Genomic DNA, 14,803 nt, shown 5'->3' on the forward strand with positions numbered 1-14,803 from the left:
AACGACGACGTTTTTGCATGTGGAACAGCAAGGATTGTGGACCCCACTCACATAACAAATATGAAATGGTGTTAGTGGGCCACCTTGACTATGATGATCGTTAGTTTAACACAAAATAATGGCAGATAAAAGAAAAATAAATAAATAAAACTAATAAAGTAAATTATTTAATTAATTATAATGATAATACAGAGTGGAAATTATTCTCACATGTGTATGATTCCCATGGATGAACAAGAAAAGATGGTGATGGGAGTTAGCCGACTGTCATCTTCAATCAATTTCTTATACTCTACATTTTTGTGATGCAAAAGTATTAATGTGAAATTGTTAATTTTTTATTTTAGAGGAAAAATACAAATAGTAGAAACTTTATTTTGTATGTTCTTGCCTTTGGTGCAACTAATCTTAATTTTCTTGTATATCTATGATTTAAGTTATTGATTATTTGATTGTACTTATCTTAATGTATGATATTGGCTACTCTCGATTTGCATACTTTAATTGATTAGGTTATTAGATTGGAACAAGGTTTACTTTAGTGTGTGGGTTTTTGCTTTTATTGACGTGATCATTATTTTTATTTAGCTTGTAATTGGAATAGCTTGAAACATTTGTTGATTATTATTGTTTTGATTGCAAATAAATCGAGAATCCCTAGACCTTAACAGCTATTTTTCTAAGAAAAATTAAAAATCTTCCACCTATCTCATTTTATTTATTTCATTTGAACTAAAAACTCTTACAAATATTTTTCATCAAATGAATTGCCAATTGGGCAAGGCTATAGTATAATCATATTTGCTCGTATACACGAATTTTTTATTCATTTGCACAAAATGTGCAAATATTTTTCTGCCCATTGCCCAAAAAAAAAAAAAAAAAATCATTTTCTTGGAATAAGCTATTTTCATTTGCTCATTTGTACTAAATAAGCTATTTTCATTTTTTTTTGATCATTTTTATAACAAAACTCAGTTTCCCTCTCTTCTTTTATTCTTTGGATTTATCATACTTATTTTCTCTCTAAATTGGTGAATTCATATGATTCATATTCTCTCTCTAAATTCATATGACTCTTACTTGTATTTTATAATTTGTTCACTCTCAAACACACCTAAGATTCATTTTCAATTTCTCTTTTTAATTTCAAAATCCATTTACTATTTTTGAATGATGATAGTTTTCATTTTAGGGTTAAAATGTTGTTATTTTATGCACTTTTTTCTCTTTTAAGTTTTTTCTTCTTTTTCGTTGTTAAATAATCTTCAATATTGTGAGATATAATAGCTAAATGAGCAATTTGAGGTATAAATTTCTAACTTTTTGCACTCTATTTCATTGGCAAGTATGCTTAATTTGTAAAATAAGACATTATTTATTGCTAATTCATTAAAGATGAGAAAATGTTTTGCTCTTTTGTAGAAAATGAGTAAATTTGTCCAATCTCTTCTTCTTATTATTTACTCTCTATTTCAACCATGGACCATGAATAAATATAATTTTTTTTTTTTAAAAAAAAAAACTTCTATATAACTCTACAACAATGATAATAACTCCAAAAAAATCAACCCAAAAAACTTTAAATTCGACCCAAATAAAGTTTTTCACTTTCAAACAAAAATTATTTTAACTCATTCAAATAGAACTAAGCATAGTCAAATTAATACGAAGTATGTCACTAATGCACTCTTAGTAAAAGTTTTGCCTATTTAAGTCAAATGAACAAATTTTACACTAACTGTACCACTAGTTGGATCGTGCATGAGTTGAATGAATTGAGAGTTTGAAACCATTTTTCTTAACTTTTTTTTTTTTAATTTTTTTTATGTACTCTATGTGATTTGGTAGTAGAGTTGTTAATTCTGATATTTGGGTCGGGTCTGATATGGTCAGATCTGATCAATTTTTAAAGTTGAGTCTTATCAAATTATTGTATCCACTCAAGTTTTAAATTTGAATCGATTTTTTTCGGATTGGTTCGAATCGGGTATGCTTTTAACACCTCTATTTGGTAGTGGAGGTTTATTTTTCATTTGCTTTATTTAAACCTGGCTTGCCTCTTATAGGGGACTAAGTCACTGGGCCCATAGACTGGTCAGCATAACGCACACAACCCAACAAAATCATTTAGTGCATGAACAAAAAGCCCAATCATTAATTTAGCCGTTAGAGGCTTTTTTCAAACGGTGGTTTTGTGCCGTTGGAGAAATTTTGTTCATCTTAAAGTTCGACTATATATACTTCGTATATACTTTAAAAGGGGACCTCAACGGCTCAAACTCACATTCTAACCAATTTTGAATTAAGAGAAAGGACTACTTGGCTAATGGTATACAAATGTTAGTCAATTACTCCGTAAGACTTATTAAATTCATTTTTTATTTTTATTTTTATTTTTCTTTTTGAGGGAAAGCCGAGCCAAATATAATTTCTACTCATATAGTCTATCAGTCTATCATGTTGTTTATCTTGTCACAATATTCGTTATATTCTTAATACACACATATAGCAAAGGAAACAATAACTTAAAACCTTTTTTTTAAAAAAAATACGTGAGCATGAATTCTATTAAGTAGACATCAAATTCTGCGCACTCAACCAACTCAAAATCGAAAACATCATCATATAATTTGAACTTACTTTCTATTTACCATAAAAATGATAAAGCATACGTATATACTTTCACAAGTCAGTTTCACAACTATATTAAGTATCACTACCACCAAACATCTAGTTAAACAAATCACAATTGTTTATTGTCTATGCAAGTTAAATACAAAGTATATTACTACTTTACTAGTACAATATATATGTTGCCTATCCGCGGTAGATGTGAAGTGAGTGTTTATTTGGCCTTAATTAAGACCTTATAAAAGTTGTATTGCTAAATACGAGTATCAATAATTTAATACTAAAACAGACGTCAGGAGTGACAAATGTCACATTCTGGTGCTGTTTTTTCCCTCCAAAACTCCCCTTCCTTTTTACACTTTTTTTTTTTATTTTTATTTTTATTGTGAATATTTGATTCTATAATAATATCATTCCAAATCTTTTATATTATTTTTATGACAAATATATATTCTTTTTTATTTGGGGTTCATAATTATTCTATATACATTTAACTAAATAAATATTTTAACTCTTTTTTAATTATCTTTTAAATGGAGTATTATTAGATTTTTCCAAAAAAGAAATAATAAATTGATTCATATAATAGATGTTATAGAAATTACTTTAAAACATCACTTTTTTTTTTTTTTAAAATACCTCAGCTAGCTAATATTTTATTTCAATTTCAATTTAATATAACTATATTTTTAAGTTAATTACAATTTTATTTCTGAAATTTTACTACTATGCGTACATATTATCACAAATTTAGGATTTATAGAGTATAGTATAGGTGTATTTTGTATAGCTATAAAATAAAAGTTGTGTTTGACAAATGAGTTTTTAGATATAAAAGGGGATATAGTATTTGTAATTTTGTGTATGTTTGTGTAATTTTTTTTTTTTGACGAAGAAGATTTTAGGGTTTGTTTGGCATCGCTGTGGTTTTCTGTTTTTTGGTTTTTTGGATTTCAAACTCATATGATATATGTCATATAATAAAACAAAAATTAGACAAACTTATTAAAATCATGATAAATTTGAAAAATGATGACAGAAAAGTGGAAACACCTTTATCTTATTTTTTGTTTTTGGTTTTTCGTTTTAAAAAAAAAAAACAAAAAACTGAAAACAAAAAACAATGCCAAACAAGCCCTTAGTTTGTTGTTTGATTAATTTTTGATGTTTATTAAAAATGCATTTATTTATAAGTATTTACTAATATGACCACAAGATCTGATCAAACCAATTCCCGCCTGAAAAATTATCGGGTTTAGGCAGCCTAAAAAATCCATTTTTAGATTAATTTTCGCCTTGCCTATTAATATATTTTATGACATTATAATTTCTATATATTTTATTTTTATGTTTTATCAAATATTATTTGTTGGATATAATTAATTTTCTTACAAAAATTAGACTTACCGTGCATGATACAGGCGTTAAGCTAGTTTGCTAATATAATTAAGTGTAATGATATACACACGAAAAGTTACACAGTAATGTATACTCTAATAAAAAGAGGGCTACAAGTTGATGAGACTTGTGATTTCTGTGACTCGGGACCGGAGAATTGTCAACATCTCTTCCGGTTTTGTTCTCTGGCAAGGGAAGTTTGGGGGAATTCCCCTCTTCCTATTAGCCATGACACTACTGGTTCCAACTCCGTGAGGAGGTGGATCCAGAGCCATATCCTGCTCTTTCATAGCGAGGATGGTAAGAATGGGACTCGTACTCCTTTGTTTATAACAACCTTGTGGGGGCTCTGGAAGTCAAGGAGTGCGAGATGTTTCAAGAATGCAAATGGGAATGCGAGTTTGGTTGCAGAATTCACTAGCCAAGCAATGCAAGACCATGAGGTCTTTACCCATAAGGATAACCATGACAGGGACAACACGGGGATAAGGAATGATGACCCTATCATTCCCCCAAGGTTCAATCATGTGCAGTTGGGAAGTGACAGGACTGGTTATGATGATTTCATAGTGGAGGTGGATGGGTCCTGGGATAAAAAGACCTCAAAAGCAGGTGTTGGATGGGCAGTGGTAGGGAATAACTCGGCTAACTTGATGAATGAAGGAGGTCTTAGTGGAGCAGCTTCATCGGCTCTACAGTGTGAAGCATGGGCATGCCTAGAAGCAATGAAATGGACAAGACCACAGGGAGAAAATGGTATTCTTTTGCTTTCTGACTCCATCTCCCTTCTTAATAACTTACAGGAGAGCATGTGTAAGGATGTTAAGATTACCTGGTTGGTTAGGGAGATTAAGGAAATAGGGGCAACTTTCCGAAGATGTGCAGTCTTAAAGGTCCCGAGAGAACAGGTGAAGAGGGCAGACGGCATAGCTAGGAAATGTCGTCTTACCTTGTCTAGTTTATATTAGTTTTTAGTTCCTTTGCTTTTGTCAAAAAAAAAAAAATACAGTATATCATGAAGTGTACTCCATATATAAAAGATAAATACTTGTATTAAGTTTTATTAATCTTACTTGAAATACATACATAATTTTATATCGGCTATTTTACCAAGCCTATGTTGATATAAAATGATACGATGAGATGAGAAATTGAGAAGTGTTTCTATTCTCTCCTCCCATTTTATAATTACACCCTCTTTAATTCTTTATTTATGTTAAACTACATGCATACATAAAATGAAAATAACAACATTAAATAAACATGCACGTAATTAAATTACGCACACACATCCTTTTAGCTTATTCATGAGTAACGTAACGTTTCTTGATAAATTTATGAGTGTATTCACAAATTCATCAAAGGTAGTATTTAATGGAAGGACTGTATTTTTCAATTTGATCCCAATACCTTGACCAAAGCATCACACCTCCATACTTGGGAGATTTCTTAATAACAGGAAGCACTTGTGACTTTAGTACATCTACCGGAATAAACCCGGTGTTGGCGGCTTTAGGAGATGCAGGCAACCCTAAGAACACATTTCTTGCTTTGATTGATGTCCAATAATTCCATGTCTTAAAGAAGTTTTTCTTATTCGAAGCAGTGTACTCACATGAAGGATTGTTAAAGAATCGAACCCAAACGTAGTCGAAAAGGCCGGTGTTTAGGGCAGCATCTAGATGCTTGTCTGGGATGAGGCATTGAGGAGCTGCACTTAGGTACACCTTTCTTGGAGATTTTGTGTTGTAGGCAGCCAAGTAACGCGCCAATAGGTCATAATAACTGCATCAATACAAACTATATTTTAGAAATAGAGGACTAAATTAAAGGGGTAAAGGTAATATGTATTATTTGATTTTTTTTTTTTTTTTTTTTTTTTGGGTGTTTAGAGGGCCACAAAGGTCGGGTGATGGGAATCGATTCAAGATTTTCTGGAATCAGGAGGAAAGCTCTTACCACTTATGTTATCTCTCGATCACTTTCTATTTGAGATGTATGTAATAGATTGTATAAATTATTTAGTTGTAATATAAAAAAAGAAATAGTTTTAATACGTCGTAATTGATTCAATTCAGAAAAAAAAGTTATAATTTGTTACTGTGATTCTTACTTTGTTGATCCGCTTTGAATATAAAAGTCGATCCCATCAAGCACAGCATTATCAAATGGTCGTGTACGAGAGTAACCTCCCAAGAAACTGTTCCACAAATAATTTGCTAGGTCTTTAGCTTCATTTGGAGAGTTCAAGGTGTAATCCGCGCCATTACCACCTATTGAGAGTAAGACCTTTACCCCAATCGATTGACAATATTTGATTTCGTTACTTAGGAATCTGCAACCACCTGTTGATGGATTACAATGTGTAGCAAGATCTAGCGTAGGAGCTCTTCCTTTGCCAAACTTACTAAGAAAGGCTATGTTAACATGTGAATATAACTTGGTCGAGCATGCTTGGCTGAGAGTACTCTCACGACTTTGGCCCCAATAGATCGGAATGCTACCCCCATAGGCGGCATCAATCGCTAGGACTAGGACAAGGAAAGAAACAAACAGGACTTTTGTAGTCATTTTACGTACGTGAATTTTTTTTTTTTTTTTTTTTAAGTAAGATATATATATGTGTATATTTCTGTGTGTTGGTACATTTTAAGCTCAATAAGCGATCATATTTATAGAGTTCAAGAATTATGATCGATTCATGGCTTTGAACGTACTCTAAGCAAGACACATTATATTAAACGATGTGCAATTATAGCTTGTAATAATAAAACACACGGCTTCATGTTGTAAATTTTAGTACTTGTGTATGTACATAGATTGAGAAAGGTCATTACATGAAATCTATGGCTCTAGTTCAACGGAATTTAGCGGATATTTCATTACCATGCATTTTCAAAATACAGCAAATTAAACTGGTTGTGATTGTTAAACTATTCATGTCTTTCCGAAATTTGAATTCAATAATCAATAGCTATTGGCTAGTTATTAGCTAGGCTATTAACTGAAGTATAATTTTTTGATAGTACTAAGCTAGTAGCTATTACAGCTTATATAAATACCAAATATACAGTATATATTTAGCTTTAGTAATCTACTTTATTTGATCTGTATGTTTACTGTTTTGAAAAGGAGATGATTGTGTTGTACATGTTGAGCCAATTATAATAAGAGTTTTTCACCTTGCATAATTAGTTTATTACAAGTAGGAAAGATGACATTAAATCGTGTTGAGTTATGTCACGTGCATAAAAGTAGGGTTTTGTTGGCTATACCTAACAACTTACTAGCTTAATACACAGGGGCATAGATTTGATCATGTAAAGTTGTAATCTTGTACTTGTAATAAACTAGTAGTACGAGTATTATTTATGACCTTCAATGACCAGCTACTTGATTTTAGATCAATTCTCCCGCCCTTGTGGCTCTGTTAAAAAAAAAAAAAAAAAAAAAATCTAATTGAAATTAAATCACATCATACCAAATCTATTTAGATCTGAAATAGTCATAATTATAAAATTGGTCTAATTTGTATTAATATAATATTAAACCAATTACTATTAGTTTAGGTGAAAAAAAATTTAGCCTAAGTTATTTTGAAAAATTGCTAAAAATAATCTCAATTTTCACGTATTTGCTTTAATTAATTTCAATTTTGGATTATTATTAAATAATCCCAACTTAAGGGGTCATTCGCTTAAAACAGTCCCATGTGACTAGTAACCTGTTAAACAGGTAATTTTATTTTAAAGTTAATTGACATGTGTCATCACATTAATGGTTGAAAATATATTTAAAAAATTTATAAAAAAATAAAATAAAAATAAACCAAAAACAAAAAACCCAACCCCACGCCCCTAACCCACAACAACCATGCAACCACCGGCATCGGGCCTGCCACCGGCCTAGCCCAGGCCAAGTCCCCGGCCTCAGCTTGCTTCGGCTAAACACCTTCCCCCACGCCGGTATCACCCTAAACCCGCTTGAAATCCTTAAACTACCTTCACCACCGTATAAAAACCCTCTAGCCGCCCCTCCCCCACCATCGGAACCCTAGCGCTAGGGTTCCGATGGTGGTGGAAGGGCGGCCGGGGGTTTTTATGCGATAGCGAGGGAGGTGATTTACGGATTTTGGGTGGTTGTGGGTCGTGGAATTTCGAGGGTTTTGGGCTGCGGAATTAGTGGTTTTGGGGGAAAGGAAGCTACCAACGCGGAGGAGAGGGTTTTGGCCGGCGCGTGGGTAGGGAAGGGGGTTCCGGCCGCCGCAGTTGTTTTGGGGAAGGTGGTTCGTGGGTGGTGGCTAGGCAACTTTTTTTTCAATTTTTGTAAGTTTTTTATTAAAAATTTATCAACCAATCACATGGTGACACGTGTCAGCTTAACCAATTATAACAGGTTAGTAACCGGTTAGGGATTGTTCTAACCGAATACGCCCTTAAGTTGAGATTATTTAAAGCTAATACGTGAAAGTTGAGATTATTTTAGCTATTTTTCCAATTTTATATTGAATACTCCGAATAATTTTGCATTGAAAAGAGTCACATACGGAGTAGTTTTCTTTATAACTGACAGTATTACATACATAATCGATAATTATAAAGAACATGTAAAATATTTTCAATGAAATTGTGTTTTTAAGCGGGGTCAAAACCAAACACTAACATTAAACAAAGATCAAAATCTCAACGTCTTTTGGTTTCCATGTTCTCCTTCTTCCTTTATTCAGCTAATCATATAACTAATATATAAAGCTAAACATTTAGCCAGGTCATAAGGTAGCGACACTTGTCATTTTAACTTTTCGCCAAGTGTTGCGCCACGTAGAATAGATTTAAATAGACTTCATAAGATAAAAAAAGTTAGTTTAGAATTTATTTGGATAGAATTTTAGGATAAAATTGTTAGTTTAGAGTTTTTTTTTTTGATAAAATACCAATATTTCAAATTTACAAATTGCATTATAATTTTATTCAAAAAACTTATTAGATTATAATTTTCAAAAATTATCATATAAATTTATTTTTTATATCATAATATTTTTTGGAGCGAAGGAAGTAGTTCAAAGCGTAAAACATTCATTTATAATATATACTAATTAGTTAAAATAATATATTTCGCAATCAAATAGAATTTTATTATTATGTAGACCTGTCAATTAGGGTTGGGTCATGAATCATCTTGGATTGGGTCACTTCAGGTAACGAGTCAAGAAATGTTCAACCCTTACCCAAAGTTTTGGGTTCGAATCAACCCAACGGGATTTGAACATTTGTTTTATTTAATTTATTTTTTGCTAATTTTTTTTTATTTTTTAATGCATTAAATCGAACATTTTCTCCGACATTATTATTAGTCATTACATGCCTAATAGATAGTAAATCGTCACAAAAGCACATCAATTCCTAAATAATTTTGTATCAATGATATATTTTAAAATTTGATATATAGATTAAAAATTTATCTTAAAATTCAATAAATAACCCGGGCATCGTATGGGGCACAAAACTATCTTATTGTTAGGACTGTCATCTTCCAATTCTAAGACATTCTACAACTAAATCAACTTTTCAAGTTGCAGAAATTCTTTTTGATTCTTTAGAAAAATAAAGGTGTTTCCCCCTATTCTTAAATAAATAAAGCAAGGAATTTCTAGTATTTATACATGCATTATTAAAATAAAAAATGTTCTGTAATTATTTAATTAGCGGTTAATGGTAATGGTGGTGGTAAGACCGGTAACGTTCTTAAACATAGTCCCTCCTCATTTTTTTAAATGCATCACTTAATTTATATGTATGGAGTTTTAGGAGTGTTTATATGCTCTAATAAGCCTCTAATTTTATATTGTGTAAGTAGGATAAGTGATGATTAATTTATTTTAATAATAATACATTGCGGATTATAAAAGAGATAGTATGTGAAATTGTGAGTCTTTTAATCATTTAAGTAGGAAACATGAAAAATTGAGAAATGATATAATATTTTGTACTCATATGTGGTTTTAGAGAAGAGAGATATAATAAAATTTGTGATATAAAACTACTAAATATAAAAGTGATGCATTTAAAAAAAAAAAACACATAAAATGATACATTAAAAAAAATAATCCGTGGTTTATACACACGGGTGTACAGTGCTCATCGTACACCCGGATAAATAAAAAAAAGGTGGAAAGAACATCATTTGTTTCATAAAGAACATACATGTATTTGACAAAGAACATGTTTGTATTTGACAAAAACATACATTACCAAAGAACATAAAGATATAATAAAAAGAACGAGATAAAAACTTAATAAAATTTTCTGAAAAATTACACATTATTAACGGAAAAAATTTAGAGGTGATAAAAAATCGAGTAGGGCCGGGCCATATCATAATTTCTCGTGCCCAAACCCGTAGAAAAGTAGCTGTTTTTCGGGCTTTTTTCGAGCCCGGTTCGAGTTTTAACTTAAAATGCATTTTTAGGTTTGCCCAAACCCATCTTATTTCGGGCCGGATCGGGTCGGTATGCGAGTCATGCCAATGTTGATCACCTCTTAAAAAATCCTTACCAAAGATATTATTTCCCCAAAAAATAGTTTTCTATCTCTCCAAAAAAAAATTCAAATTCCCATAATAATTTAGTTTTTTTACTCTAATATTATTTTCAATTAAAAGTAATTTAAGATTTCAATGTCAAATTTCAAAATAACATATTGTAAAAGAACATAATTTATATTGTAAAGTACATATAGTTAATACCTAAATAACATACTAATCAAACTCAAAGAACATACGATAATAAAAGTAATTTAAATATGACATATGATAATAAAAATAGAATTTGGGCGTCACTACGACCTTAAAGAACATACATGCCAAATTCAAAGAACATACTTTGTATTATTAAACACAAAAAAACATATATGTCTATCAACATATGTATCAACATATGTTAAATAACATAAGTTATAATGTAAAGAACATATAATTTTACTCAAAGAACACACTGATCACACTCAAAGAACATATTAAAGGTATGTTCTTTGTCAAACATAGGTATGTTCTTTATCAAACACTATATGTTCTTTCCGCCTTTTTTTATTTACCCGGGTGCATGGTGCACCCGGGTGTATTATCTAATTTTCAAAAAAAAGAGGGAGTATTACGAGTTCAAAGGTACAATGCTAAATAACGTCTATTAAATTATACTCGTTATTTATATTTTAAAAATATATTTTCTCTGTTTTTTTTTATAGTTGCAACACTTCTCTTTTCACGTTTGCCGATGCATGTTTTGAATCGTTAATATATTTGACTATCAATATATAAAAATATAAATTTTAGATATTAAAATTGTACAAATCGAGACAAATGTAACAAAATCCCACATGACTATATTTTTATTTATGTATAAATCGTCAAAAATAGTCAAAATGAAACACATGAATAGTGTAAAAATCAAACTGTTGCAACTATAAAAAAAACGGAGGAAGTATATGATCAACCATAATTTGATGTAGTGCTCAAGTTTATATCTTACATTTTAAAGGTGGGATCGTGGGATTCTCCTACCTTTCCCACTACTTCCAAAGTATCTAGCCCGCTAATTTCTCAATTTGCTACATTTATTACATTTACATGTGTCCCTTCTATGAAAAGATCTCCCAGTATAGAGTACCTGTATTTTCCTTACCTTAAAAAAGAAAATACATGTCCACTCTCAAAAGTCATAATCAATGGTGTACCATGTCGTATACATACAACAATCCAATTTTGCAATTTGCAATATTGCAATAATATATGGATAATGGATTACTCGCAGCTTTTAGGCTTTTAGCCATCTTCCAAGTTCCAACCTTTGAAAGAAAATCCTAGAATTTCATTTTTAATAATTTCATTTTATCTTGACTTCATTTTTTAATTTCATTTATTTCCAGAATCTTCCACATCATGATCCTTTCCTAACACCGCCTTCACAAGAACGGTAGAAGCAGAAGACTTCTCAAGAACTTTCGTTTCGCTTTCTCTCTCCTTAAAACCCACCAAATTCTCTCTCTTTTTACAGGAAAACCCAAACCCAATTACCCAGGAAAACCCAATTAAAACCCCTGTTTTTCTCTCTCATCTAAAAACAAGCAAGAAACTTAGAAATCATGTGGCAATCTGGGAAAAATGATCTTGAAGGAGGATCATCACAACTTTACCCTGTGATGCTTGAAGACCCAAGACTTCGATGGAGTTTTATTCGAAAAGTTTACTCAATCATCGCAGTACAATTGCTTGCTACCATTGTTGTTGGTGCTATTGTTGTTTCGTATAAACCAATTGCTCATTTCTTTACTTCTAGTAGTGGTGGTCTCGCTTGTTATATCATTCTCATCATTACCCCTTTTATTGGTAATTTTTGTTCTTACCCCTTTTATTGGTTTTCTGAGTTGTTGTGTTTTTTTTTTTTGGAATTTGGTTGTATTGTTGGTGAATTGAACTGGGTATTTGTTTTATTATTCTGGGGTTCTTTTGATTTTTTGGTTGGGGGTTGAATTGGGTTAATTTCTGTTAATTTTTCATATGGTTTTGGTTGAATTATTAAAGGAATTAAATGGAATTGGCATAATTTCTTATGTTTCGTTGGAAACTTGGAATGTTAGACTAATTGTTGGATAATAATTCGTGGGTTGATTAGCATTTTTAGCAATTTTGTTGCAGATGAATTGGGTAGGAATTGTATGACCATTGATGTATTTTATGTTTCTAAGTTGGAAATGTGTTTATTTTGATGATTCTGCTAAATGATGAATGTGATTATTATAATGATCTTATTAATGAACTACTCATTTTATTGTGAATTTTTTGTTGAAGAACTGTTTAGAATGTTAGGTTTTCATGGTGTGGCTAATTTGGTGTGATTACTGTGTTGTAGTGCTATGTCCATTATACTACTATCATCAAAGTCATCCGGTGAATTATCTGCTGCTTGGGATCTTCACTATTTCGCTTGCCTTTTCCATTGGGCTGACATGTGCATTCACTAGTGGTAAGTTGTCCTCGCTCATTTCGTATCGTTTCATTTATAATATTTTTCGTTCTGCCATTGTTAAACAATGAACTTTGATTGAAATGAAATTGACATTTTTTCCTTGATGTTATTGTGGGTTTTCTGATCAAATCCTTGCCTTTGTTTGAGTATCTTTAATAGGTTAAATTTGTGGTGATCATGGATGACTTTCTTGCAAGCAACCATTATTAATTATTCTTTGCTGTCTTAATGGTTCAATGTACCCCGTTGCACAGTTTTGAGAATCTGATACTGGGATTTTGGGACAGTAAAAATGAAATTTTCAATTAGATGAACATGTAGACAGCATATACGCCCTCACATAAGTCACATTACTACTTACTATTGTCCAAGTGAATATATTCACATCTCGGTAGCTAACTGTACAAACTTAACTTGCTGGTACTATAACATATAATCCGACGATTTGGCATGGTATCCTAGATTCCTAGTAATGCTTACGCTGTAAAGTACAGTATGCGTGGTTTGTTGTTGGTTATTATTTGCGAGCTTGTTTGGTTAAAGATAATACCATCTATGGTGGTTCTGGTCTTATAAAGTGTGCATTGAAACAAGTGATGACATAAAAATATACTTCGTAGGAGGTTCCATGGTACAGAGTTTAATGCTGGAGACCGTGATTGAATGTGTTAGCTGCCACCTTTTTACCAGACTTATGTTTGTTGCTGTTTCGTCCAAGTTATTGTCTTTTTTTTTTTTTTATTTTAAATTCTGTTGGGCAATTTGTTCTGGTTGTGGCAAACTTACCTTCTGAATAGGTTATTGCATGTGATATTGTGATGCAAGAAACTAGCCTAACTTGGCACGCTTAAGCTCACTGAAACTTTTAAAATGGACAGGGAAAGTTATTTTGGAGTCTGTGATTTTGACGACTGCAGTGGTTCTAAGTCTCACTGCGTACACATTCTGGGCAGCAAAGAGAGGCCATGACTTCAATTTCCTTGGTCCCTTCTTGTTCGGGGCTTTGATTGTGCTGATCATATTCTCTTTGATTCAGGTAGAATGCTCTTTACCTTCTGAATATCTTATTGCATATTTGCATGTGATCCGATGTTTGTTTGTTCAACATTCTGAAAATGCTAAATTCTATAATTACAGATATTCTTTCCATTGGGCAAGATTGGTGTGATGATCTATGGTTGTGTGGCATCTATCATCTTCTGTGGCTACATCGTTTACGACACAGACAACCTCATCAAGCGATACACCTATGATGAGTATATATGGGCTGCTGTGGCATTGTATCTCGACATTATCAACCTCTTCCTTTCTCTGCTAACAGTTTTCAGAGCTGCTGACAGTTAGGCGAGAGAACTTTAAACTTTTGCCATTGTGCCTATTTAAAAAAAAATGTTAACCACTTTGTAAGTACATAGTTATTTTGTTATTCTAGCAGGAGAAAAATTGATACTATGGGAAAAATTGTACACGATTTCCAATTTATACTGTTTTCATTTTAGCCCATGTTGTATAAAATGCATTCAATTGTGAAGCAAGTTCATCTTGTCTTTTTGATGCATTGTGTTAACCTTTAGGCCTTTACAAAGGATAGGGCGTTAAATAAAGAACGTATTTTGTCGATGTCGGTAATGCTATATTTGGTAGATGGTGTCACTGAAAGGGAAAGGCTGTTAGACAATTGCTAGCAGCCTAGCATTGTGTGTTTATTTTATGCTTTTACATAAACAAATGACTGCAGAAATTTCCTTC

General features: G+C 31.7%; 3 protein-coding genes across 3 annotated transcripts; 2 read left to right on the forward strand and 1 right to left on the reverse strand.

The window, feature by feature from the left end:
• The first annotated feature begins 4,118 nt into the window (after positions 1 to 4,118).
• Positions 4,119 to 5,000, forward strand: LOC145568067 (uncharacterized). Its single transcript, XM_081627506.1, has one exon. It carries the CDS (start codon positions 4,119 to 4,121, stop codon positions 4,998 to 5,000), a length of 882 nt encoding a protein of 293 aa, XP_081483632.1.
• Positions 5,001 to 5,299: 299 nt separating this feature from the next.
• LOC145568217 (hevamine-A-like) lies at positions 5,300 to 6,603 on the reverse strand. Its single transcript, XM_081627653.1, has 2 exons — positions 6,146 to 6,603; positions 5,300 to 5,817 (listed from the first exon to the last, which is right to left on the reverse strand). The coding sequence occupies exons 1-2, from the start codon at positions 6,601 to 6,603 to the stop codon at positions 5,391 to 5,393; spliced, it is 885 nt and encodes a 294-aa protein (XP_081483779.1). The 3' UTR covers positions 5,300 to 5,390.
• Positions 6,604 to 11,833: 5,230 nt separating this feature from the next.
• LOC145568218 (protein LIFEGUARD 2-like) lies at positions 11,834 to 14,674 on the forward strand. Its single transcript, XM_081627654.1, has 4 exons — positions 11,834 to 12,414; positions 12,938 to 13,051; positions 13,933 to 14,090; positions 14,192 to 14,674. Exons 1-4 carry the CDS (start codon positions 12,171 to 12,173, stop codon positions 14,396 to 14,398), a joined length of 723 nt encoding a protein of 240 aa, XP_081483780.1. The 5' UTR covers positions 11,834 to 12,170; the 3' UTR covers positions 14,399 to 14,674.
• Positions 14,675 to 14,803: the final 129 nt, after the last annotated feature.

Source organism: Chenopodium album, chromosome 11 (genome assembly GCF_948465745.1).
Source record: "Chenopodium album chromosome 11, dcCheAlbu1.1, whole genome shotgun sequence".
Classification (NCBI taxonomy): domain Eukaryota; kingdom Viridiplantae; phylum Streptophyta; class Magnoliopsida; order Caryophyllales; family Amaranthaceae; genus Chenopodium; species Chenopodium album.

Coding starts and splice junctions, on each gene's coding strand:
- LOC145568218 (XM_081627654.1), top strand. CDS start 12,171: ATGTGGCAATCTGGGAAAAATGATCTTGAAGGAGGATCATCACAACTT. Junction 12,415..12,937: donor CATCATTACCCCTTTTATTG/GTAATTTTTGTT, acceptor ACTGTGTTGTAG/TGCTATGTCCATTATACTAC. Junction 14,091..14,191: donor TCATATTCTCTTTGATTCAG/GTAGAATGCTCT, acceptor CTATAATTACAG/ATATTCTTTCCATTGGGCAA.
- LOC145568217 (XM_081627653.1), bottom strand. CDS start 6,603: ATGACTACAAAAGTCCTGTTTGTTTCTTTCCTTGTCCTAGTCCTAGCG. Junction 5,818..6,145: donor ATTCAAAGCGGATCAACAAA/GTAAGAATCACA, acceptor GTATTGATGCAG/TTATTATGACCTATTGGCGC.
- LOC145568067 (XM_081627506.1), top strand. CDS start 4,119: ATGTATACTCTAATAAAAAGAGGGCTACAAGTTGATGAGACTTGTGAT.